This window comes from Lissotriton vulgaris, chromosome 11 (genome assembly GCF_964263255.1).
Source record: "Lissotriton vulgaris chromosome 11, aLisVul1.2, whole genome shotgun sequence".
Taxonomy (NCBI): Eukaryota; Metazoa; Chordata; class Amphibia; order Caudata; family Salamandridae; genus Lissotriton; species Lissotriton vulgaris.
This window is the reverse complement of record NC_141699.1, coordinates 144249565-144276787: the sequence shown is the minus strand read 5'-3', so window position 1 is coordinate 144276787 and position 27223 is coordinate 144249565. Positions and strand designations below refer to the sequence as shown.

Below are 27223 nucleotides of genomic sequence, written 5' to 3'. Positions count from 1 at the left end.
CGACCCTTGTCCCACCCTCGTATTTTAGGAAGGTGACACAGCAGTCCTTTCAGGCTTGTTATGGGGAGAACGCCCGGCGCGAGTGGCACATATAAAACTCAACCGTGGATGGTACGACGGTGGGATAGCACTGCCAAATTTACAACTATACTACTGGGCAGCCCAACTCAAGGTGATAAACCAGTTGACCCACCTACCACACGAAGACCCAGCATATATGGCTGATAGTACTCAATTAGGAACACACAGCCTACTGGCACCACTATATAACAAACATCTATTGACGAAACTGGTAGGCCCGACAAAGCACACGGTATTACTATGGTATAAGGCGCAGGCTAGATTAAAATGGGGGGACGCAATAACCAAACTTACGCTCCTGTGGGATTCTAAAGCATTGGGGTGTCTGAGACATAGTAAATGATTCACCCAATGGGACAATATAGGGATTTCCACAGTGGGAGACCTGTGGACGAGTACTGGGGTGATCTCCTTCACACTCTTACAGCAACAATATGACCTAGGGCCCACTGAGACATACAGATACATACAGATCAGACACGCATTGATGACGGCCATAGAACCAGGGACCAAAGTCCCTGAATCCTCACCGTTAGAAGACCGCCTGCTTACTGATTATATGCAAACAGGAGCTACATCACTCACTTATCGTAATCTGTTAAATAATCTACCGGACCCACTCCTCAAACTACGGGATAAATGGGAGACGGAGTTGGGAGAAATGGATGAAACTGACTGGAATGCCGCACTGGCATCCCCGAGAGAGGCAGGCGTGTCGGCCCGCTTCCGTCTAGTCCATGGGTACTCACAAACTTTCTCTCGGGGGCCAAATTTACAGTGTGGTTTATGTCCGAGGGCCGCACCGGTGGGGGCGGGGTCAGTGGAGGAAGGGGCGGGGCTAGAGCAACAACAACAACGAAAATGTGACTATGAGGTTGATCACAGGTCCCTGCAGCGGACGCCTTCCCCGGTGTATGTGTATGTATGTATGTATGTATGTATGTATGTATGTATGTATGTATGTATGTGTGTGTGTGTGTGTGTGTATATATATATATATATATATATATATATATATATATATATATATATATATATATCTCCCTCCCTCTCTCGCTCTCCCTCTGTCTCTGTCTCCACCTGTCTCACTCCCTCTCTCCCTCTGTCTCGCCCTCTGTCTCGCTCACTCCCTCTCTCCCTCTGTCTCGCTCACTCCCTCTCTCCCTCTGTCTCGCTCACTCCCTCTCTCCCTCTGTCTCGCTCACTCCCTCTCTCCCTCGGTTTCCCTCTCTCTCCCTCAGTTTCCCTCTCTCTCCCTCAGTTTCCCTCTCTCTCCCTCAGTTTCCCTCTCTCTCCCTCAGTTTCCCTCTCTCTCCCTCAGTTTCCCTCTCTCTCCCTCAGTTTCCCTCTCTCTCCCTCAGTTTCCCTCTCTCTCCCTCAGTTTCCCTCTCTCTCCCTCAGTTTCCCTCTCTCTCTCCCTCAGTTTCCCTCTCTCTCCCTCAGTTTCCCTCTCCCTCAGTTTCCCTCTCCCTCAGTTTCCCTCTCCCTCCCTCACTCTTGGCGGGCTCCCTCTCTCTCCTTCCCTCACACTCCCCTTCCCTCACACTCTCCTTCCCTCACACTCTCCTTCCCTCACACTCTCCTTCCCTCACACTCTCCTTCCCTCACACTCTCCTTCCCTCACACTCTCCTTCCCTCACACTCTCCTTCCCTCACACTCTCCTTCCCTCACACTCTCCTACTCTCCTTCCTCACACTCTCCTACTCTCCTTCCCTCACACTCTCCTACTCTCCTACCCTCACACTCTCCTTCCCTCACACTCTCCTTCCCTCACACTCTCCTTCCCTCACACTCTCCTTCCCTCACACTCTCCTTCCCTCACACTCTCCTTCCCTCACACTCTCCTTCCCTCACACTCTCCTTCCCTCACACTCTCCTTCCCTCACACTCTCCTTCCCTCACACTCTCCTTCCCTCACACTCTCCTTCCCTCACACTCTCCTTCCCTCACACTCTCCTTCCCTCACACTCTCCTTAACTCACACTCTCCTTAACTCACACTCTCCTTAACTCACACTCTCCTTAACTCACACTCTCCTTAACTCACACTCTCCTTCCCTCACACTCTCCTTCCCTCACACTCTCCTTCCCTCACACTCTTCTTCCCTCCCCCACTCTCCTTCCCCCTCTCCTTCCCCCTCTCACTCTCCCTCCCTCACTCTCCCTCCCTCACTCTCCTTCCCTCACTCTCCTTCCCTCACTCTCCTTCCCTCACTCCCCTTCCCTCACTCCCCTTCCCTCACTCCCCTTCCCTCACTCCCCTTCCCTCACTCCCCTTCCCTCACTCCCCTTCCCTCACTCCCCTTCCCTCACTCCCCTTCCCTCGCTCCCCTTCCCTCGCTCTCCTTCCCTCGCTCCCCTTCCCTCGCTCTCCTTCCCTCGCTCTCCTTCCCTCGCTCTCCTTCCCTCACTCTCCTTCCCTCACTCTCCTTCCCTCACTCTCCTTCCCTCACTCTCCTTCCCTCACTCTCCCTCCCTCACTCTCCCTCCCTCACTCTCCTTCCCTCACTCTCCTTCCCTCACTCTCCTTCCCTCACTCCCCTTCCCTCACTCCCCTTCCCTCACTCCCCTTCCCTCACTCCCCTTCCCTCGCTCTCCTTCCCTCGCTCTCCTTCCCTCGCTCTCCTTCCCTCGCTCTCCTTCCCTCGCTCCCTCCTTCCCACTCTCTCCTTCCCTCTCTCTCCTTCCCTCTCCTTCCCTCACTCTCTCCTTCCCTCTCCTTCCCTCACTCTCTCCTTCCCACTCCCTCCTTCCCTCTCCTTCCCTCACTCTCTCCTTCCCTCACTCTCTCCTTCCCTCACTCTCCCTCATTCTCTCCCTCCCTCTCTCCTTCCCTCACTCTCCTTCCCTCCCCCTCCCTCACTCTCTCCTTCCCTCCCTTTTCCTCCCTGTCTCCCTCCCTCCACCTTGCCCGTGTGTGCCCGGGCTGAGACAGCTTCTGGGCAGGCACACACACAGCTATATAACAATACGAAGGAGTACCACCAAAGATAAGGCTGAACAGCCAATATTGGTGGGATGAGACACTAGTGTAAAAGAAGAAGTCCTCCTTTGTTTTTAAGGAACCCCTCACTCACCGAACTGGTCGGTGACATGCTTCATCATCGGGGCCACCTTGACAGCCGAGTGCCGCCAAGGTGTGCTGCAACACCTGAATACAGTGGAGCGGGTATGTGAGTGATGAATGTGAAAAATGAAAAAAAGTCAGTGAGTTAAAAATTGTCCTGGTATAACTGGACCAAATATAATTTATTCTAAAGCTACTGGACAATATTAAAAACAGTGATGATACAATAAAGGCTTTAATGAGACCTAGTGTATCTGTGATATGTGCTGGGTCTACATGTTTCAAACCATATGGGAGTTACCGGTTTTTCATCAGGACCAAAATGATGTAAAAGGAGTTGGGTGGTCAGGGTACACTAACACCCTGCCATACCTGCAACCCTTTCAGACCCAAAAATAGCGTTTCGCTAAATGGGTAAAAATAATAGTAACCCAGATGTGGTTACATAAAAAGGAACAAACCTGTAAAAGAGAGAAAATTATCACTCATAAAGGTTATTTACGTGCCTGTAACGTAGTGAAGTGACGTAGTCCGTTCTGTCTGTGACTCATTCCACATTCAGTGATGGGTCTGAAAGGGTTGCAGGTATGGCAGGGTGTTAGTGTACCCTGACCACCCAACTCCTTTTACATCATTTTGGTCCTGATGGAAAACCGGTAACTCCCATATGGTTTGAAACATGTAGACCCAGCACATATCACAGATACACTAGGTCTCATTAAAGCCTTTACTGTATCATCACTGTTTTTAATATTGTCCAGTAGCTTTAGAATAAATTATATTTGGTCAAGTTATACCAGGACAATTTTTAACTCACTGACTTTTTTTCATTTTTCACATTCATCACTCACATACCCGCTCCACTGTATTCAGGTGGTGCAGCACACCTTGGCGGCACTCGGCTGTCAAGGTGGCCCCGATGATGAAGCATGTCACCTACCAGGTCGGTGAGTGAGGGGTTCCTTAAAAACAAAGGAGGACTTCTTCTTTTACACTAGTGTCTCATCCCACCAATATTGGCTGTTCAGCCTTATCTTTGGTGGTACTCCTTCGTATTGTTATATAGCTACCTGTCTAGGGGACTGGGAGTACCCTTCCATCCACAGCAGTGGTTAAAATCCCTTAACTCTCCTACCTTGTTAAATATACAGGCACACACACAAACACAGCCTCACCGGAGCACTTCACGGGTCTTCAAAAGACCATTCGTTTGTTAATGAGGCTTTGTCACCTCTTAGCCCCCCTGCAGCCCCACTCTGACTAGGAAGGGAATCGCCCGGCCCCCACAGAGCAGCAGTCTGAGTCGCGCTGCCGCAGGGGTGTTTGCTGACACTGTAAAAAAAATTTTTTTTAAACATGGCTACATGTCTGCAGTCCGCGGGCCGCCAGGGAAGGCTTGCCGGGCCGCCACCGGCCCGCGGGCCGTACTATGAGTACCAGTGGTCTAGTACAATTCAAAATACTACATAGGGTCTACTACACTAGAACTACCTTGTATAGAATACACAGGGCGGAGCATCCAAATTGTCTAAGAGGCTGTGAAGAGGAAGGAACACTCTTACATACACTTTGGTGATGTCCAATCATTAGCGAATACTGGAGGCGCATTATGAGAACCGTTTCACAAACACTGGAGGTATCACTCACACCAGACCCGAGGGTTTGCTTATTGAACATGTGGGGGAGGACGGATCTAACTAGACCGGGGCAGCAGTGGGTGGTGATAGGAGCGATGGTGGCCAAGCACGACATAGCGCAAAAATGGGGGGCGGGAGACGCACCGACACTGGCACAATGGTGCAAACACATGGACAGATTGATGATTATTGAGCGAGCGGTCTATAAGATAAGAGCCAACCCTCGCAAATGGAATAGGGTTTGGCTGCCATGGAACAAGTATAGAGGTGACCTGTGTGACCCTTTGCCGGAAGAAGAAGAGGATAGCTCTGATGAAGAGGATGAGCTTGAACACTAGCACATACCCATGGACGGGCAGCTGGGGGGGGGGGGGGATACGGGTGTGATGATGAGACCATGGGGATCACATGGGTAAGAATAAAGCATAGTACATTAGTAAAGCCCCACCGATATAGACGATTGACCGAATACTGAAGCCTTAATAAATGTGTTTATAGTTCCTAATGAGTCTAAAGTTCAGTTCTAACCTTAAAACAAAAATTAAAAAGTAAGACTATTAATTCTGTACGTACAGATGGAATGTTTGACGCACCATGTTCATAAATGCTGCCGGACCGGAAGGTTGTCGGCTGAATAACTGTGTATTACAAACATCGGAATGTATAAGGCGTGCAAATGTCATTTATACACGCAAATGATGTAAAGTGTATTTGTCAACTGTAAATAAAGTCTTACAACAAAAAAAAAAAGAAGAAAAGAGTGAGCGGTCATTTTCATTATTCTCGGCAGAAAAAACATCATTAAAGTCCCAAAATCTGTGGACCATTTTAGACAAAAAAGCTTGGTATATCACACTACCAGCATGTGTGCGAGAGAGTACGCAGTCTAAAATATGGATGTTGCATGAAACTCACAAATCCGTCCCACAATACATCTTTTACGGCCTGGACAATTTCATAGCTCTTAATGAAGTCCGGCCACTCCTGCAACCCCGCTTTAGCCTTAACGACCATCACATTCCAGCTAAGAAATTTAATGACATGTTTAACAGATGAACAAAATCTGCCCCTCCCGTGGTAGGTGGACTGAAGACTTCAATGCATGCAAATCTTTTACCTTCGTGCCAATGCTTCCTGTGCATCCATTGCAGAATTTCGACCTCTGAATGGAGGAGGACTAGGTGGAGTTCGGCTTCCACTGCGTACTCTAAGTTTTTCAGGTTTTTTTATCTTCTTTTCTCTGCAAAATAAATAATACAAGTTTGTTAACATTAACTAGGAAAGCCTCCAATTGTTTACTTTGCTGGTGCTACCCAAACAATAACCGCAATACCTCAAACAGACAGGAATACAAAAACACATTCTGGTTGAGGACAATTTATAAGGAATGTCCGAGGGTATTATCTTATTATACTGTCAATTTAGAAGGCAATTTAAAAATTCAAGATTTGGGAACAAAGAAAAAAAAACTATTTAAGACAGGAAACAGCAATTAAATTAGTCTCACTGAAAAACATGACTGCTGCACGCCAAATAACATTCCCAGTCCCATAAATCATAATCAAAGTAAAACATACAATGCGGACCACAGCACTACAAAAACTAACAGTACACAACGTTTATACTGCTCATGTCAGTTTGAATTCTTGAAGCCAGACCAAGATTTATTGAAGCAGCATACTTGAGTTTACTATTGTATTTACCTTAGTTAAATGTCACTGGTAGGTATTTCACAGATCAAGACAAATATTTTCTGCGTATTAATGTAAGGAGGAAAAGATTAACATGAAAGTTTTTCTACATTAAATTTTGTTACATCAGCATAATTATAAATGGGAAAATACATAACATTTTAAGGATAACCTAAGAGGCAACCAATTGTTTTCCTTTTTCTCTGCAGTTTCCAGCACTGGGTCTCCAAGTCTTTCAGGACTTCATCCAGCCCAAAAAATAGTGTGGAGACTCAAAAACAGTCCCGCTCTTCATTAGAGATTTTTTCTATCCAAGCTTGTGGAGAAGCGCTGCTCTGTGGTTTCCGGAACCACTAAAAAATGTGAGAGAGCGAAGTGCTCATCTTCCCCAGATAACAAACGACCAGTAAGGTGATGTGCGCCACTTGAATTTGCTGCAAATGCATGTCCTTCACTGTAGAAACATCAAAATGTATCTGCCTACTACTTTCCTCCACTCACAGTGAAAACTAATGCCAGAGAAATCTGATACAGTTGATGTGTATGTGCAAGCCCCAATGTCCGAGAAGGACACTGGCAGTGTTGGACACTAAAAGGCAATCACACACGCAGAGTTCAATGGACTCCATATAGCTAATTCAGGTACCCATGTTAAATCATATATACACACAGGGTACCTCCATGCACGTCCCAATTATGGGAGACTGCAGAAAATGTACATAATGGGAGCCTGTAGGACATCACTTCACAGAGGTAGATGTAGAAGAGTGTGAATGCACGAACACACATCAAAGATTTTACTGCCACCACTATTTGCAATTCACAGCTTGAGAAGTATTGACAATAATCATGGTAACCCCTTTGACATCACAGTCCATTGCGGATGCCTCCCATCAGTAACAAGCATTAAAAATGCAATAGGGGGGGGGGGGGGGGGGGGGGGAGGAGCCAAGCAGGCAACCGAAATGGCCGCATAGACGCTCAGCTCCCGGAGCCCTCTCGCCCCGCACATACATCCTGACACTTATCCTGAGCCGTAACGGCAGATTTCAGTAGGCAAAGGAAAATCTCCACTTACCGTTTGCTTCCCGGGCTTCCATGTGCGGCAGGCCCGAAAAAATGTCCCGACTGTTCTGCGGCCTTCTCGGAGTTGGGACTGGGGTCTCGAGTGAGGGGTAGCCGGCCGCGACTGTCACAACAGCGGCCATTGGTGGAGGTGTGGAGTCGGCCGGTGGGCACCGGAGGTTTGCTGGGCCGATGGCGGCGGCGACGACTCGGTCCATACAGAGGAGTGCCTCCGGGGGATGCGTGGCAATGCAAGGTTGAGGGGGGCATGTGAAATTTGGCCCCCCTTTCAGTTTTGTGTCCGGGCATGACAAAAGACTTCCCCCGGAAATGGGGGGAGGCTTCCGAGGAGCGGCATCGATTTGTTTAGCCTTTTGGTGGTTTTCGCCGGATGACCTGCCTAGACTTTCTGGGTCTACACTGTACATCCTGTTTAGCCCGGGTGTGGGGCCTGGTCCCGGGGTGAGGTGAAGGACGGGGCCGAATCAGCTAAGATGGCGGCCGTAACCCTCCTATGCAGCTTGCATCTGAATGAAAAAGTCGCTGTGCTGGAGTGCTCAGAGGTCTGGCGGCACAAGATATATTGGCTGCTCTGACGACCCTGCATGCGGCCCTGCTCCATGGCGCTCGAGATCTGGGAAGAAGGATGGCCGCCATTGTTGTCCCGTCATTCCACACGGATACATCTCCATCTCAAGGAAACGCCGCTATGCCTGGCCCTATGTCAGTACAGAGCGCTCCTGCTATGCTTATGTTTGCGGAAACGCCGGAAGACCCGGCTCAAGAGATTGCCTGGGACAGATCTGTGGTACACATGAGTGACTCGTTGGAGCGTATACCTGCTCAGCGGTGGGGGAAACAACGCCGGTCCATGTCCTGGGCTGCCCCGGTACCGTCTCAGTGCCTGCCGTATGATATGCCTCTTTCTCCTCGGATGGTGCAACTGTGTCCGGACTTGTGGATATTTTCGGTGTCGATATCGACTCAGATGGATTTCCGCCATGCACATTCGGCTGGGTTCTGGTTGTTAAAATTTCATGGAGTGATAACGCGGCCCGGTCCGCCCGGACCACCTGGATCCTACACGCAACTTTGTCTGCCGATTGAGAAATGGACGTCTGTTGGTGCTATTGATAGAAAAGGTCAAGGGTGATACTGCTTATGATTCGATGGACTTATTGCTGGCTCATGGTGATTTGTGAGACATTCGGTGGGGAGTTTATTGATGATGCTTTCAGTGCTTAAGGTTTTCCATGACTATTCTGACTCCGCTATTAGGATGTTTACCGGGTGCGGGGCCGGGAGGTGGGGCTGAGTGCCGGGATCGAGGGCCCTTCTCCACTTTTTCTTCCCTTCTTCTATTCTTTCTCCTTCTTACTGTATGACTATACGGCACTGATCCTTAGTTTTCCTTTATTATAAAATGAACCTTCATGAATCTTGATTATCGGCCATTATGCCTGAATACGTGTCATATCCTGGACGTTTGTTGGACCCTGGTTCTTGAGCTGCTATGTTTTTCTATATTGATTTGCTGTACTTATGACTTGACTAGTGGCCGGCCGGGATGGTTGTAGGCCCATATTTGTATTTGCTTGAAGTAAAATAAAGGTTCCCAAAAACAAAAACAAAAAAATGCTATTTCATTAAGTTAAAGCCAATTGCTTTGCTATACAATACCATTAGCAAAGCAAATGGCTTTAACTTAATCAAAGGCGAGACCTATTGATTTTTCAATGCTGGTTATATTTTTATGGTAGCTGGACAGGGTGGCCATAAACTGATCTTTATCCCTCTCATCGTGGGTAGTGCGCCAACATCTCATCTCCTACAGAGTTGTTTCTGTACTCCCAACTGAGGAGAGAACCAGGCAGTCTGAGCGGTTTAATGTGATTAGGGAGTCTTTGCAATGGCCATCGCTCTTACTCACACAGTTCGGTTGTCCACAGAAGGGTGGGTTGTCTCATGCCAATGTACTATTGTATGCAATCTAGTGTTCGTGGGCACATCAAAGTTCTGTCTCCAGATTAAACTAGATTGTCCAGCCCAATATTTCAAGTTCAGCCGTTTGACGAATGTTCCGAGGATCGGAAATGAAAAGGGGCAACCCCTCATGGTTTTGAATGGTTAGAAAAAAATGTCAACAGTGTCTCAATACAATTATTTAAGAATCACATTTGCTCATGCTTTGACACGGTCTTTCGTCTGCTAAATGATCTCTCTTTTTAATCTCTTATAATTGATTCAACAGACTATTTAGTGCACTGACTTCTTGCTAAGCAGGTAGCGATTCTATAGCCTTTCATAAATGAACAGGTAATTTTTATCTCAACTTGCCATCTGATATAGATGATAATGAGTTTGCCTGCAAAATGGACAACTATGGGCTATTCAAAATTGATTGATCCATCCTGATGCAAAGGACAGACGAGGAAGCAACTGAGTTAGTAAGATTCTTACACTAAATCTGTATCTGTTCGCCAAATGGCCACTTGGCAATGAATACTCCCTTCAAAAATTTCCGTTTTAGGGAAAGCAGTGCTACACAGACCAAATAGTGCTCCTTATTTTTAAGCTACAACAGGCAATTACCATCAATGTGTTGGGTGGAGTCAACAGATATAGGTTTAAAACTGTTAAAACTAAATAGACAAGCAAAAACACAAGGTGAAATGAAGCTGTAAACTGAACACAGCAAAATATCATGATTTTACGATGTACCAAATTCTCTCCTTGTTCAGAATGGGAAGTGGCCATGGACCATGTTCTTTTCTAGCCCTCGCCACCAGCAGGAGAATTATCTTTTCATTTACAGTTAGATCTCCACCCTTATTCAAAAAGTCCCTTGAAGTAAAAACAGCGGAGAACGATCTAAATAGTGACACAAGAAGGCTATGAAAAGCACTCTTGTGCTTTTTCATACAAGGAAAAATTAGTCCAGCAGGAAAAAATAGAACGTTTGTTTTGAGTCCCTGTAGCCCATATGAATGCCCAATGCGCAGAAATTTACCAGATTGGTAAATGGAGACAATGACATGTGTTTCTGGCGTTTTCTCAGCTGCTTAGAGAGCAATTAAAACCTGAGTGTTGGTAATTCGGTCTCTTAATCTACTATGGTTACTTATATTAAAAAACTATATATGGGTCCTGCAAGATTGTATGTTAGCTGTTTTTTAACCCACAGAACAAGGGGCTGGGTTTGTAAAAACTTTGTAAAATCTTAAGCAAGATGGCACCCGGGTGCTAACGATCTAAATAATAAATCGGGTGTGCCCTGCAGGGACAGCATGGCGGACACGCTTTAGATTTGCCCCCGCGGGGGGCCGTGGAGGCACGAAATGGGAATCGCGAGCACATTAGCAGCTGCTACATCGGAGAGCGGCCGGAGGGCTACGGACGAAGTGTCTGTGATTGGGAACCGTCCGGCAGCGGCTCACAGACTACAAGTACTGTGGGCACCTTGACCTGGAGAAGCGGCAGGAAGCACACCGGGCCGGGGACAGGCGAGTTGGCTCCGGGGCTGCCGGAGGAGACCGGTTGAGTCGACAACATGACTACTGGCAGCGTAGCAGACGACTGAGTCACACGGGATGGGTCCGGTCCCACACCACAAGTATCGGCTGTGGTAGCATGGTGACAACCATTACACGGTCAGAAGAAGCCTGCGAGGTCTGGGGGATCTGGCGACTGACGGCAGGGAGGGGAAGAGTGAGGGTTGACCCTGGGTGCGGCCATCGGCGACATAAGCCGAGCGGTTCGTGCTGCAGAGCGGAGCCTGGCAGAGAAGGTGCGGGGCTCTTGGGCCTCCTGACTGGGGAACATGTGAAGGGGTGTGTGGCGGTGCGGACACAGAGCGATGGCAGGGGCCAGCTGCTGCCAGACGCTGCCCCTGCAGAGGACATAACTGTGCACTGGCCTGCTGTGCCATAGAGGGTGAGTGGCGAGCCAAGGAGTAGTAGGGCTGTGTGACACCCTGTCGCCCCTGAAACTGTAGAGGAGAGACAATGGCCAGGAATGATAACCGAAGAGGGGAGATGTGGAGGGAAGCAATCACGACCCACAAAACAAGCACGGCCCGTCATGGGACGTGAACGGCTGTTTACAGGGCAGACAGAAGATGTGCACGCGGTGACTGCCTTAACTGGGGGCGAAAAAAAAGTTCCCAGAGTATCACTCCGCCAGTAAAGCATCCAATCCCAGAGTGCACATCTTCTGTGTCTTCTGTCCCTCCGCGTGCATGCTTAGGAATCCGTATCGATTCCAAAATGCCCTATTCATGGCGAGAACAGCACGCTGCTAACGGCAGACAAGAAATAAAAAGTAGAGTGCGGTCAGAGGACTCACATAATTGAGCTTACTGAGCAAAACAATACACACAGGAGAGAGGTTGGCTTTAACAAGCCATGCAGAGGACATTGGTATCAGCAACAGCATGGCTCAGTGACCTGAACTTTGTGGGCTTTGAACCCATACTTTCCTGAATGCCACGTTATTTTAAGTTAAAGTTGATGACTCACTTAAAAAAAAAAAAATACATCTAAATGCATCCAATGCTTTGACAGCTCCCGCCAAGCAAAAGCAAAAGCAAACACTCCAGTTCCAGCAAGCGCGAGCAGTCAAAGAGCTCTTGCTTGCTGGTGACAGCAGAATCCATGGTTCTCACTTTAATTTGTTAGGCATATGCAAATGTGGAAATCACTTGGATACTTCCAAATCTGTCCCTCCCTCCTTAGTATCATTGCCCTGAGCTAAAGTCCAGGAGCTTTGCTCCCCCCAACCAAGTGGCCTGCTCGTCAGCAGCGACCAACCAGAGGACCTTTTGTCCCCCATTGGATAACATTGGCCCTCAGCACCCGGCCGCCCTAGTGCTGCGGAGGATGTAATTAGAGTGCATCCTTGACCCATAGGGGACCCCAAAATCTACCCCCAGAACCTCACCTCCCACTACCAAATACTTACCTCAAAATCAAAAACACTATTTTCCTCCACAGGATATCATTGACTATTTTTCTTGGAAAAGTTATTAAGTGTGGAGTTTGAAAACCTAAAGAAATTCTTTAAAATTGTACTGTAACAAAAACGATTTTACTTACTAGTTTCAGGAAAGGTCCCAGAGTAGTATCTAGATATACTACTCTGTGTAAGAAAAGTAATCCAAAAAGTAACTTAACTGGTATTGTACTGAAAAGTTCATTCAAGTCTGTGTACTGTATTTAGAAAGTATTGCATTTCTCTGCAACCATACTGCAAATCAAAAAGTGCATACACTATTACAATTCAAACGGTTTATATACTGCATTTCTACTGTAAAGTATTTATTGCTTACCTGTGCCAGGCTTGCGCGGTTCTATAAAGTAAAATGGCTAAAAGCATGTATTTATCAGTCTTTGAGTGTGTGAATTCATTGGCTGACTAAGTGTGAACAAATGCTTAACACCGTCCTGCGATACTGCCTTATTGCACAACCACACTACCACAAAGAGAGTAAAGTGATATCTAACTTTACATCTGCCTACCTTCTGGGTTCCACTGGACTCTGTGCACACTGTACTTCACTTTGGTATAGTACATAGAGAGCCAGATTCCTCCACAATCGTATGTCCCGCTAGTTTTACTTGCCATAGCTGTGTTTTCAAAAGAAACCAAATGAAACCCGGTGTATGTTGTCATTAGACTGGTGTGACAGAAAATAATAGTATTGTGGAGAAATTTAACTAAAAAGTAAAAGTGCTCCGTTACACTGAACAGGTAGAACATTTCAGCATTTATAACTTCACCAAATATCCCATAGGGGCAATGAACTTACAAGACGTACAACCAATCTGGTACTTAAAACGTTGAAATCCTTTCTAAAATGTTAGACACCATTTTTGTACATTTGTTTAAATCAATGATAACAAAAAACATTACCACTCACCGACTTCGACTTCTGCTTTTAGTAAGGCTCTTGCTCCTACTTCTGTGCTTGCTCCGACTCCTATGCTTGTGCTTAGACCTGGATCTTGAACGGGATTTCACATACCGCTTTCTATCTCTGCTTCTTGATCGGGACTTCTTTCTGTCACGGCTTCTACTTCGACGACGTCTGAAATTATATCACATATTTAGTTTGTTTTCTGGGAAAAAGCTAAAAGGAGTACATTCTTTAGAAAGTGTATTATTTATCTGAAAGCTATGTTTGTGAACACAGTTTACTCAGAATGGCCATAGCACAAGCTCTTTGAGCTCATGATTCTAGGCTGTGAAGCCTGAGTAAATGGTTCAACCCACTTCCAGGCACAGTTCACACCTTGCTAGTCAGGACCTTCCCATTCCTGTCTACGTTTGGAAACCTGCTTACGCAGGACAATTGCCACCAGAAAAGAGGGTTTGGTTTGGAGTGTGAACGATATGACTTGAGGCGCTGATGATCTAAGAATACAAATGTACCATTAGGATGGGTAATAACACCCACCAAAAGGCAACACTGTGGAAGTATGGTAGAAACCAGCATGTACAAATATAGTATACTTACTAGAGTGAGTAACACTATTACATCCTTACTATTTTGGTTAAAGGTATGAAAGCAGTTGTAATACAGAGGACTGGGGATTTGGGTGAGAAAAGGAGTGAGGTGGTGATAAGTATTCTATTTCGTCACAAGACTTTCTTTAGACTGTCTATCTGAAATGGGTGTTGGCCATAGAATGAAAATCCCATCAAAAGTAGAAGCAGAAAGCATGGAGGATAGGTCAGGTTGAATATGTTTCAACACTTTCTGATGATAGTAGAGATTTCCCTAGATTTCTCACCTTTAAATGTTCCGCCCAGGCAGTCAGAAAGAAGTTTTCAACAGCACCAAAACGATTCCAATGTGACTCAAGCTCACCAGATGAAATCAAAGTTACGAGTGAGCAAAAATGTATTTTATAGCTAAATATAATTTGCCAGTATCAGACATCACTTATTTTACCTGAGCACATGTATTATGTAGAAACGTCTTGCAAATACTGTCAGAAGACACTTTCCAACAGGAAAAGTCTCTTACCTAACCATTTTCTATGTGAACTAGCCTTCTGCTGGCATTTTATGAGACTAACACGAGATACGTGCTGGGGTTACAAAAAATAAATAAGTTAAGTGAAATCCACAATTGAAAACTTGCACAAATTTCGCCAGTGCAATTAAATGTCAGTTAGGCCTTTTCACATATCCATAAAGTTGCCATGGGAGTATGAAACTTAATTAGAAGTTTGACAGTTTCCCTATGACAGAGTTATACGAATACAAGATTTTCCAAGAGAAAGGAATGCGTTGCTAATTTAAGACAAGATGCCCTAGAGGGGGGAGTGGGCAAGGATCATGGGAGGCTGGCACTGAAATTCCAAAGATTGCACTGGAAGGAGATAGATATTCTGGAGTGTAAGGAGGACGCTTAGTGACATTTTTGTGCCCAGATATCAGAATGAGGGTTGAAACTAAGTGCTTATATATCAAAGTGTACTTTAAAGTCCAAGATCCCTTCAGGTCGTATAGGGAGGCAGCTTTCTACAGACACCAAATGATTCTAAATGGCTGAAGATGACCGTTGACGATTTCAGCTGAATATGACCGTAGACGATTTCACAATGCCAAACTTGGCAAACACTGGTGGAAAATATAGGCTCTAAGATGGCTTGTGTGTGTGTATAAAGCAGTCGCGGGTAAAAAGGCATTTGTACCCTTTGTTTGTTGATTTTCCCCAGGACCACCAATACTACTGCACTCCTACTGAACAACCAAGTTGCTCCACTTGGGATCTTTACACTTTAGATAATGAGGGTGAAAATGAATGGCAGGATTGCTTACACCAGGACAAGGTAGGCATAAGACACTAGGGCAGTAAAGAGCTCAACATCAATTTCCAGTCAGTGCCATAACTTCTAAGAAGTATGTAATTTAAAAGTGAAAAGGTGTAACATTTCAAAGTATGATTCATAAAAATAAATAGATAAAACATTTTGTGGCTGAAAAAAACCCCTTAAATGTTACTTCTGACCCAACGCTCCAAATATGCTGTAACATTAGCACCATAGCAAATGTTATCCTCTGTGGCTATATTATGGGTAACATGGATATAATGGATTTCAAAGTGATTATGAAGCGCCAGTCAAGAGATGCAAGACAAAGTGGGTGGGTCAATGCAGCAATCGTGCTATAGAACACTATGGGTCTAGTTCTGGACAACTCCATGGGCTGAAGCATTAGCTGTAAAACTACCAGTACCAAAAATATAAAAGGCACTAAACACACAAAAGACACCATCTACCTCAATAGTTCTATTCAGGGTGCCTTTACAGCCACGGTGTGCACACTAATAGTGACCTAGGGTGCAGTTACTTGAGCCCACCCACATCACAGTTCAGAAAAAAAAAATCTAACTTTTTTTGGTGTCCAACGGGGCAGATGTGATATGGATCATCAACACCCAGAAAGAAGTTTCATGGAGGTGCTCAACTTCAGCATCCTATAATTACATGCCACGGTTCGAAGTTCGAAAGCTTCACCATTTCCAAATGGAAGCTACACTTTGGGGAGGGACAGCATCCAACTAAGACAATAAATATCATCTATAGAATTGTACGGCCTAGAATGACTGTTCCAAGGGATCCAGAATCAATCAATCAAAGACATTTATAGAGCGCACTACCTACCCGTAGGGTCTCAAGGCGCTTAAAGGGGGGGGGGGGGGGGCATTACTGCTTGAACAGCCAGGTCTTGAGCTTCTTCCTGAAGGAGAGGTGGTCTTGGGTCAGGCGCAGGTCGGCCGGGAGGGAGTTCCAGGTCTTGGCGGCCAGGTAGGAGAAGGACCTTCCTCCTGTTGTCGCTCTACGGATGCGTGGGACGGCGGCGAGGGCGTGGCTGGCTGATTGGAGGTGGCGTTTGGGAGCGCAGAAGTTGATTCGGTTGTTGAGGTAGCTCGGGCCTTGGTCGTGTAGGGCTTTGTGTGCGTGGGCGAGGAGCCGGAAGGTGATTCTTTTGTTGACGGGGAGCCAGTGCAGGTCTCTCAGGTGTCCGGAGATGTGGCTGTTTCGTGGGATGTCGAGGATGAGTCTGGCTGAGGCGTTCTGGATCCGCTGGAGTCTCTTCTGGAGCTTGGCGGTGGTTCCGGCGTAGAGGGCGTTGCCGTAGTCCAGTCGGCTGGTGACGAGGGCCTGGGTGACGGTCTTCCTGGTCTCCGTGGGGATCCACCAGAAGATCTTCCGAAGCATGCGCAGGATGTTGAAGCACGACGAGGAGACTGCGTTGACTTGCCTGGTCATGGAGAGGGAGGAGTCCAGGATGAAGCCCAGGTTGCGTGCGTGGTTCGTCGGTTTGGGTGCGGTGCCCAGGGCGGGGGGCAACCAGGAGTCGTCCCAGGCGGAGGGCGAGGAGCCCAGGATGAGGACCTCCGTCTTGTCTGAGTTCAGTTTCAGGCGGCTGGTCGTCATCCACTCGGCTACCTCTTTCATCCCTTCGTGCAGGTTGGCTCTGGCGGCGGCGGGGTCGTTGGTCAGGGAGAGGATCAGCTGGGTGTCGTCGGCGTAGGAGATTATGTTGAGGTTGTGTTGGCGTGCGATGGCCGCGAGGGGGCTCATGTAGACGTTGAAGAGGGTAGGGCTCAGCGAGGATCCTTGAGGGACGCCGCAGATGACTTCGGTGGCCTCTGACTTGTACGGTGGTAGGCGGAGTCTCTGTGTTCTTCCGTCGAGGAAGGAGACGATCCATTCCAGTGCCTTCTCCTGGATTCCGACGTTGCTGAGGCGTTGCACTAGGGTGCGGTGGCAGACCGCGTCGAAAGCCGCGGAGAGGTCTAGGAGGATGAGGGCCGCTGTTTCTCCGTTGTCCATCAGGGCTCGGATGTCATCGGTGGCAGCGATGAGGGCGGTCTCGGTGCTGTGGTTGGCTCGGAAGCCGGACTGTGAGGGGTCGAGGGAACCGTTCGTCTCGAGGAAGGTGGCCAGCTGTTTGTTGACGGTCTTCTCGATGACTTTGGCTGGAAACGGGAGTAGCGAGATGGGGCGGTAGTTCTTGAGTTCGTGGGGTCTGCTGTAGGTTTCTTGAGTAGAGCGCTGAGTTCGGCGTGCTTCCAGCTCTCGGGGAAGGTGGCGGTGTCGAAGGAGGTGTTGATAATGTCCCGCAGGTGGGGTGCGATGACAGCGTCGGCCTTGTTGGAGACGTGGTGAGGGCAGGGGTCGGTCGGAGATCCGGAGTGGACGGAGTTCATCATGCGGACGGTGTCTTTGGTGCTGATCGGAGCCCAGGCTCGGAGGGTGGTGGTGGGCGGCGTTGCTGTGGTCGTGGCGTGGGTCGGTTGAGTGCTGAAGCTGTTGTGTATGTCTGCGATCTTGTTGTGGAAGTAGGAGGCGAGGGAGTTGCAGAGGTCTTGCGATGGGGTGATGTTTCCGGCGTTGGGGTTGGAGAGCTCTTTCACGACGGACAAGAGTTCCTTGCAGTTGTGTGCGTTGTTGTCCAGTCGGTTCTTGAAAGCCGTTTTCTTTGCAGCGCGGATCAGTTGGTGGTGCTTCTGGGTGGCGAGCTTGAAGGTGGTCCTGTTGTCCGGTGTGGGTTCCTTTCTCCAGACTTTCGAGGGCTCGGCAGTTCTTCTTGGAGCTCTTGAGTTCGTCGGTGAACCATGGGGCTTTCTTGCTGCCGGGTCTGTTGGGTGGGGTCCTCAAAGGGGCGAGTTCGTCTGCGCAGTCGCTGATCCACTTCGTGAGGTTGTCGGCGGCCTGGCTGGGATTCGCTGAGCTGGCAGGAGGGTGCTGGCTCAGGGAGGCGGCGAGATGGTCTGCGGTGATCTTGTTCCAGCTTCTACGGGCAACCTGTTGGTGGTGGTGGATCGTCGTTCTTTTGAAGGTGAAGTGGACGCAGCTGTGGTCCGTCCAGTGGAGTTCTGTGGCGTGGCTGAAGGCGATGTCTTTGCTGGAAGAGAAGACGGCGTCGAGAGTGTGTCCGGCGAGGTGGGTGGGGGTGCTGACCAGTTGCTGGAGTACGAGGTTGGCGAGGTTGTCGAGCAGGGTGCTGGTGTTGCAGTCGTTGTTGTTCTCCAGGTGGAAGTTGAGGTCCCCCAGGAGGATGTAGTCAGCGGAGGGGAGGGCGTGCGGGCTGACGAATTCGGCGATGTCCTCGCTGAATTGAGTGCGTGGTCCCGGGGGTCGGTAGATCAGGGTGCCTCTGAGGGTGGTCTTCGGGTCGGTGTGGATCTGGAAATGCAGGTGTTCGGCGGTGGTTAGGGTGTTGTCGGTGCTGGTCGTGATACGGATGGTGTTCCTGTGGATGATGGCGATGCCTCCTCCAATCTGGTTGGCGGTGCGGTCCCTCCGGATGATCTTGTAGCCCTCTGGGATGGCGATGGCGATGTCGGGCGCTGAGGAGTCGTTCATCCAGGTTTCCGTGAGGAAGGCAACGTCAGGGGCTGTGGTGTCGAGGAGGTTCCAGAGTTCGATGGCGTGTCTGTGGACGGAGCGGGTGTTGAGGAGGATGCACTTCAGGTGGTTGCTGCTGGAGTTCGGCTTGGCAGGTGCTGGTACCGGGCAGGTCCGGATGCAGGTGAACTTGCAGGCGTGGCAGCTGAAGGGTCAGTGGGAGCGCCGTGGGGTGGCTCGATAGCATCCTGGGAATCGGCCGGTGTTGAGTACGTTGAGGGAGGCGGCGGTGTACGTCAGGCGTGTGGGTAGGGGTCCTCGAGGACCAGGGGTCCTGGCACTGGGCACGGTCCATGCCTAACTAGAGAACCATGCCTAACTAGAGAACCAAACTCAGACTCTACTAACGTATAGTTTACCTGTCGGTGTAGTTTTGCAGCTTGAAGACTTTCTGATTCACTATGCTGAGCATTATTCCGCCATCTAGTGGTTGGGTCCGGAATTGTAGTCTGTTTTCTCTTTTTTTTCGTGGCCCAAGTGGGTGTCCACATACCACCATTTGGTGTCCTATGTGCTTCCTTCGGAAGCTCCGACCTGTGGTCGCCATCTTCGGATTCTTTTTTCTTGTCTAGTGTTATTCTGGTTTTCCCTCTTGCTTTCTAAAGCCTTTTTAGGTTTCGCCTAGCGAAGGCTGCGCTAGCGCAGCTCTCTCTGGGAGAAAACTGATGTTTCAGAGAGTGGGGCTTGAACCCGCCCCTCTTCTCCATTGGCTGGCTTCCTAAACGGAGGCCAGCCTTTGGAGGAGGGGCGTCACTCTTTTCAAGCCCCATCTTTTTGGGATTCAGGGGTGTGTTTTTAACTTCCTTTCTCTTTTCTTTCTCTCCTCTTCCCATTGGCTGGAATTTTACCTTCCAGCCAATGGGAAGAGGAGAGAAAGAAAAATACGCCCCCAAATCCCAAAATGACGCTGCGTTTCTCCGAGACATTTCTGCCTCGCCTCGGAGAAACATGGTCGCGTGGAGCGCTCCTCTCTAGCCTTCCGGAGATCGGAAAGCAAGAGAGGAGATTGAAAGGTACGCTTTATTTCTATACAGGACTTATAACACTGGCCCCACCATTATAAAGGCTTTGGTGGGCATCGCTGATATACATTTGGTGAACGTAGATGTAACGTGCGAGTAAACAGTACCACATTTGTAATAATAGGAACCCACGAATCAAAAGTGCCAATAGTAGCGACCTGACGTATACGCTGACAGATGCATACCTATAAAAGGGACAACACAAGCTCAGAAGTCATTCGAGTATCTCCTAAGTCACTATAGGTTACAACATAGTTACAGGCATTCCTCCGCTCTCTAACTCGCCCGGATCGCTCCCCGCACCGGAGCCAAGATGGCGCCCTCGCACGTCCTCAAGTGCTGCCAGCGGGTGCTGGGCTGGGTCCCAGTGGTCTTCATCGAGCTGGTGGTATGCTGGTCCTATTATGCTTACGTGCTGGAGCTATGCATATGTAAGTATCGCTCTTCGCAGGACGTGCCGCCCTCATCCCTAGGACCCGGAGGGAGGGAGGGTGTAAGGGAATGCTGGGCAGAACTCGGTCAATATGACCAGCTGGGGTCTGCATAACTATAACCACTCGCATGGGTGCGCCGCATTCGCAACAGCATCTCAGTTTGTTTGCTGTCATCAGTAAGGGTCTAAATTATCTGTAAAGGGGGGGGCAGATCAGAAGCTAGGGCCGTTGGCGAGACGTTATTGAATGCTCAGAAGAGTAGCATCTTGACTTCTGACACAGTGCTCTATTTGTACCTCATAGGAACAGTCTTGCAAGCGACCTTTTAATGTGTGCTTCATGATTATTATTTTTTTAAACTCACCCTTCATGTGTGCCACTGCAGTTTTTAATTTTTTTTTTTTACTTCTAATCTTTCATTTGTGTGTGTGTGGGGCGGTGTGTGTGTGTGGGGCGGGGCTGTGTGTGGGGGGCGCTGTGTGTGTGGGGGGCGCTGTGTGTGTGGGGGGCGCTGTGTGTGTGGGGGGGCTCTGTCTGTGGGGTGGGGGCTCTGTCTGTGGGGTGGGGGCTCTGTCTGTGGGGTGGGGGCTCTGTCTGTGGGGTGGGGGCTCTGTGTGGTGGGTGGGGGCTCTGTGTGGTGGGTGGGGGCTCTGTGTGGGGGGCTCTCTGTCTGTGTGGGGGGCTCTCTGTCTGTGTGGGGGGCTCTCTGTGTGGGGGGGCTCTGTCTGTGTGGGGGGGCTCTCTGTCTGTGGGGGGGGGGCTCTCTCCGGGTGTGGGGGGGGGCTCTCTGTGTGTGTGTGGGGGGGGCTCTCTGTGTGTGTGTGGGGGGGGCTCTCTGTGTGTGTGGGGGGGGGCTCTCTGCGTGTGTGGGGGGGGGCTCTCTGCGTGTGTGGGGGGGGGCTCTCTGTGTGTGTGGGGGGGGGGCTCTCTGTGTGTGTGGGGGGGCTCTCTCTGTGTGTGTGGGGGGCTCTCTGTGTGTGTGTGTGGGGGGCTCTCTGTGTGTGTGTGGGGGGGCTCTCTGTGTGTGTGGGGGGGCTCTGTGTGTGGGGGGGGCTCTGTGTGTGGGGGGGGCTCTGTGTGTGGGGGGGCTCTGTGTGTGGGGGGGGCTCTGTGTGTGGGGGGGGCTCTGTGTGGGGGGGGGGCTCTGTGTGGGGGGGGGGCTCTGTGTGGGGGGGGGGCTCTGTGTGTGGGGGGGGGGCTCTGTGTGTGTGGGGGCTCTGTGTGTGTGGGGGCTCTGTGTGTGGGGGGCTCTGTGTGTGGGGGGCTCTGTGTGTGGGGGGCTCTGTGTGTGGGGGTTACTGAATATGTGTTTTAAGACCTTCTGTCCCACTTGCGCTTCTTTGTTCATTTGGATACCTACACAGTAGAGCTTAGTGAACGTGTGCACTGAAGACCATGTTGCAGCTTGGCAAATGTCTTGAATTAGTGTGTTAGCTAGAAACACAATTGTTGCTCCTTTCTTCCTTGTTGAGTGAGCATGAGCTGCTCCTTGTAACAGTTGCCCTGCTTGTTTTTGGCATAGTTGTATGGCTTGAGCAATGCACCATGCAATGGTATTTTTGGTACTGGTCGTCCCAAAAAACTGCTGGCAAAGTAGACAAAGAGTTGCTTTGTCTTTCAGCACTCCTTTGTCCTTTTAATATAGAGCATCACAGCCCTTCTGGCGTCCAGTGTGTGCAGCGCCCTTTCTGTGCTAGTGGTTGGTTTTTGGAAAAAACTAGGTATTTGGATTGTTTGGTTGATGTGCAACCCTGACCTTCGGCATGAAGTGTGGGTTTGTTCTCAAAACAATCCTAATACTGTGTATCTGCAGGTAGGGCTCTTGAAGTGTTAGCACCTGCAATGCACTTATTCTTCGTAGTGATGCGATAGCCACTAAGAAGGCAGTCTTTAGCGTGAGCATGTGCAGTGTAGCCTTGTGAATCGGCTCAAATGGTGCCTTCATCAATTGAGTTAGCACTACGTTGAGGTTCCATGCTGGTATTCTGTTTGGAAGAGCGATTCTCTTTGCTCCTTCTAGAAATCTTTTTACTTCTTGGGAGGTGAAGAAACTTTTCCCAGTTTCTCCTCTAGTGTAAGCCACTATCGCTGCTAAGTGTACCCTTGGAGAGGGGGGCGTGGTCTGCAGCCCAAGATGGTGGTGGCATGTGTGACGAGCTGCGGGCCTGGACTTTCTATCCGAGAAATTATCCGTAACTCCCTACCTTGTCAGACGGTAGAAAGGGAGCAGCTGCCATTCCCAGACAGCGGGGCTGCCTTGACGGCGGCTTCTGGACATCTGGAGGCCCCCTGGAGCGGTCCTAGCACGGGCGGCGATTCCTGGCCTTCCTGAGGCCTGCTGTGAATCAGGAGCTGCGGCATATCCTGAGGCTTGGAGGGGCCCGAGCCTGGCGGTGGCACCCACGTGAGTCCCCAGCTCTGGGCACAGACGGCGTCATACCTGCTGTGTCCCCCGAGTGGTGCTCTGCCCGGGCGTGCTGGGAGGCGTCTGGTTCCTGCTCCCCACCCCCCCGCCCCCACAAGGTCAACAAAATCCCAATACTGGGCCAAACGGCGAAACATTGTTCGACCAAACCGTGATAAAGTGAACATACTTTACATTCAACCCGTGCTACACCCTTTGGGGGAAGGTCGCCAACACATCAACAGTCACAAATGTGAAATAAGGCACTCAGAAAAGTGCCCAGAACATGCACCGGGCCCGGGAACTTAACCATCTGTTCCCACCATACCATGGGGACTTGGGTGGGACCACGGAGGGAAGTGATTAGGGACATTACTGACCTAGAGGGGGAATTGCAGGCCTTGGAGGTGGTGGCTCAAAGGAGTGAGGACGGCGCAGAGCCGATTCAGTCCGCCAGGATTAAGTATGCGGATTTGTTAGAGCGATTGAGTCTGTTGGATTTTAATGCTTACACACTGCGAACACACTCTGAGGCGGATAGGGAAGGTACATTATTGGCAAGACTGATCCAACCAACGATGAGTCCTACCCTTGTTTTAGCTATAAACATGGTTGATACTGTACTGGTTACGTCTCAGGGGGAGATTAAATGCTGCGTTTCAGGAAAATTATGCTCGGTTGTACACTGGCCCATGTTTAGATGTCTTGGCTCCCACGCTTTCCTTTTTGGCCGAGGTCCAGCTTCCCATGGTTTCTGATTCAATGGCCAAGGAGTTGGCTGCTCCGATTACTGCTGCAGGAATTCGGATGATACTAAAGGCGTTAGCCCGCAACAAGACACCAGGCTCTGATGGCTTCCCTGTGGAGTTTTATTCCACAGTTGCCGATAAGTTGATTCCGAGGTTGTTGCAAACTCTATACTACTCCCCTAGAGAGAAGGGTCTTACCTCTTACTACCAGGGAGGCGATAGTCACGTCCTTATTGAAACCGGGCAAGGTACCAACTGATCTTTTATCTTATAGACCACTTTCTATTCTGAATACAGAATACAAGGTGCTGAGTAAGGTATTGGCGTCATGACTCCTTCCCCGTTTGATCCATACGGACCAATGTGGATTCGTACCCCAACGCAGTACCTCTTTGAATATCCGTCGGCTCCATGTCTTAATACACGCGACGTCCGCCTCTTCCCCTCTTGCTGGTTGCGGTCTTTAGACGTGCGTCAGGCTTTTGATACTCTCAGCTGGCCATATATACTTGTGGTGCTGTCTAAATTTGGCCTGCCCCAGTCCTATTGTGCATGGATTAAATGTTGTATACTAGTCCCACGGCGCGCGCTAAGACGGGTAGGACCACCTCTTCCTCTTATTTAATATCCCGGGGTACACGCCAGGGCTGCCCCTTATCCCCCATGCTTTTTGTGTTGGCCCTTGAGCCTCTTGCACAGTACCTGCGTCAGATTATGATCCCCTATGGCATACAGTTGCATGGGGTGATACATTCAGTATCCTTATACGCGGATGACATGCTGTTATATTTTCACGATTTAGAAGTTGATAAACGTGAGATAGCTGCTGCCTTTTATAGATTCCGGGAAATTTCTGGCTTGCCTCTTAATGCTTCTAAGCTGGTGGCCTTCGCCTTCTTTAAAACTTCTGCGACTCCTACTCTACAATTTGGTCAAATGCACTTCCGAGTTGAGCCTGTCACTTTTAAATACTTGGGGGTTAATATTTATAGATCGAACGCTGATACTATAGACGGTAATGTAGTACGCACCATCAACTCATTGCGCTTCCAGATTGACTTTTGGAATTCGTTGCCACCGACTGTGGCAGGCCGCTTAGGTGTGTCGAAAATGGTTATGCTACCCTGCCTCCTTTATTACTTCGTGTATTTGCCAGTGGTCCTGCCGGCTTGGATTTTTAAGTGACTGACACATTATTAATATCTCTGATATAGGGGGCGAGCGGACTTCGGTTGGCGCTGTCTAAACTGCAGCTACCTAGTACAGCGGGGGGCATAGGGGTGCCTGATTTTAAGACGTATTGTATAGTGGGGCAGTTACAGTGGATGGCATATTGGTTAGCCAGTAAGAATTTATTCGAAATTGGATACTCCTTTGGTTGTTTGAGACGTGGGTTTCTTCAGTCCCAGCTCTGTCCGGGTGCACGGAAAATGTGTGATCCTCCATACTGGTTACATGTTGCGTTGCATTATTGGGCACAGACTAAGAGGTTGGCTTGGTTGCCATTTCCGTACGCCCCAAATATCCCCATATGTGGATTGCCTACTAGGTGTGGGGTGCTATAGATGACCCAAATATAGGGGTGGACTCAGGAGGGGGTGGGGACAGTCGGGGATTTATTTCTCGAGGGCCACTTGATGCCCCATGACGAGTTTATACGAGCTAACTCGCTGCCTGACACCAGGTTTCTCATTTACGCAGCTGTAGTGAGTTTCATACCAACTTATTGGTATAAAGATCAAACTGAACCCACAACTTTTCAATTACTGAGATGACTACACATTATGGGACATGGCGGACACTTGCTGCGCTGGCTTTACAGAGTCTTGAGAGAACATTTGCATGCTCCACTAATACCTCTTGGGCAGAAGTGGGACGTGACCTTGGGGTGGGAGACAATGGGCCCACATGCTAGAACATCCCCGACGAGTCTTTCGGAATTGTTGTTTAAAAACGATTCAGTTATTTGTGCTACATAAAGCATACCTTGCCCCAACCACGATACAGAAAATGTTTCCCACGAAGGCCGCGGTATGTCCGCGGTGTAGGATGCATGACGCTGATTTTCTTCACATGGGATGGTCCTGTCGGGTGCTGCGGGGGTTTTGGTCAGAGGTTGCCAGTGGGTTGGAGGTGTTGACCGAGCATGCGCCGTGGGAATCAATCGAGGCCTGCCTTTTAGGGCTATCCCCCCTCCCTAAGAAGGCTAAATAACTACGCAGATTTGCAGGGTTGGCTCGGATGTTGGCAAAATGCATGATAACACGACGCTGGAATTCTACTCTAGCGCAGCAAGTGGGCGTTTGGCGTGAAGAAGTGGGCAGTTGCAGAAAGGGAGGCTTTACACCATGAATACAGGGGAAAGCGACCGATTTCGCTGGACTGGGCGCACCTAGTGGAACAATTCAAGGCTATGGAAGATGTTGAGCCGTCGGGCTCGCAACACAGTAGACGGGACAATGTTGAAGTATTATAGGAGCTGGCTGATTCATGCTTACCAACGCTCTACCTGTGGTCCTCCCTTCTGCTTCCTTATCCCCAGCCGTTACTTTGTCCCTGCCCCCTTGGGTCTCACCTTCTCCTTGCTCCTCTCTATTATATTTCCCTCCCCTCTCCTTCTCTCATCCCCCGGGAACTTATCCATAGCGCATTCCCAACGAATTGTGTTCCTCCTCGTTTGTTGATGCAGAACATGGTTGTGGTGTTGTCTGTTTGGATAAACACCCGGTTTCCGTACAACTACTTCTGAAAGGCTTTTAAGGCTAGGAACACTGTCTTTAGTTCCAGATCGTTGATGTGCTTGACCGCATCCTGCTGCGACCATAGCCCCCTCACCTTCAGCTTGTTCATGTGCGCGCCCTATCCCAGCAGGGAGGAGTCCGTTGTGATGGTCACTGTTGGAGTTGGTTGTGTGGATGGTTTCCCCTGTGATATGTTTTCTTTGTTCCACCACGCTATTTCCTGATGCACTGAGTGTGTGACAACCACTAAATCTTCCAAACTCACTGTTGACTGTGACCATTACTGCTGTATCCATTCCTGGAATGGTCTCATGTGTAGTCGAATATTTTGGACTAGGTGGATGCATTACGTTATTCATTCCCAGCTTGCTCACTGTCAGAACTTGCCCACTGCAGTAATGACGTGTTTCCTTCAGTATCGCCAATGTTCTCTTCCTGCTGGGGCACACACTGTCCTGTATGGTGTCTATCTCCGCCCCTAAGAATATCTTGAGTTGCTCCGGTTATTTTGACGATTTTTCCCAATGGATAGAGAAACCCAGTTGTGTCAGTGTTCGTATGACCTGCTGGATGTGTTGGTTGCATTGGCTGTACGAACTTGCCTTTAAGAGCCAGTCGTCGAGGTAGGGGTATACATGTAGGGTATTCCTTGCCTTCATAGGCGTGCTGAGACAGCTGGTAGGCATTTTGTAAACATCCCATGTGCGGATTTGAGTCCGAATGCCAGTACTGTGAACGCGTACGTGTCCTTTAAATCTATAGTTGCCATGTAATCCCCTTGTTGTATTTGCGATATTACCTCTTGAAGGGAAGTAATTTTGAATCTTTGAGTCTTTATGAATTTGTTCAAGAACCTTCGATCTAGGATAGGTCTTGGAGTTTCGTCCACCTTTGGCTCGAGGTAGT

General features: G+C 49.2%; 1 protein-coding gene across 1 annotated transcript in view; it reads right to left on the bottom strand.

The window, feature by feature from the left end:
* RSRC2 (arginine and serine rich coiled-coil 2) overlaps positions 1–27223 on the bottom strand; it is a 183855-nt gene that overhangs the window by 110754 nt on the left and 45878 nt on the right. The window contains exons 5-6 of the mRNA XM_086942948.1: positions 13459–13626; positions 5903–6025 (exon numbers count right to left, since the gene is read on the bottom strand). Of these exons, the coding sequence (XP_086799074.1) occupies positions 5903–6025; positions 13459–13626 (291 nt within the window). The remainder of the gene's footprint in view (positions 1–5902; positions 6026–13458; positions 13627–27223) is intronic.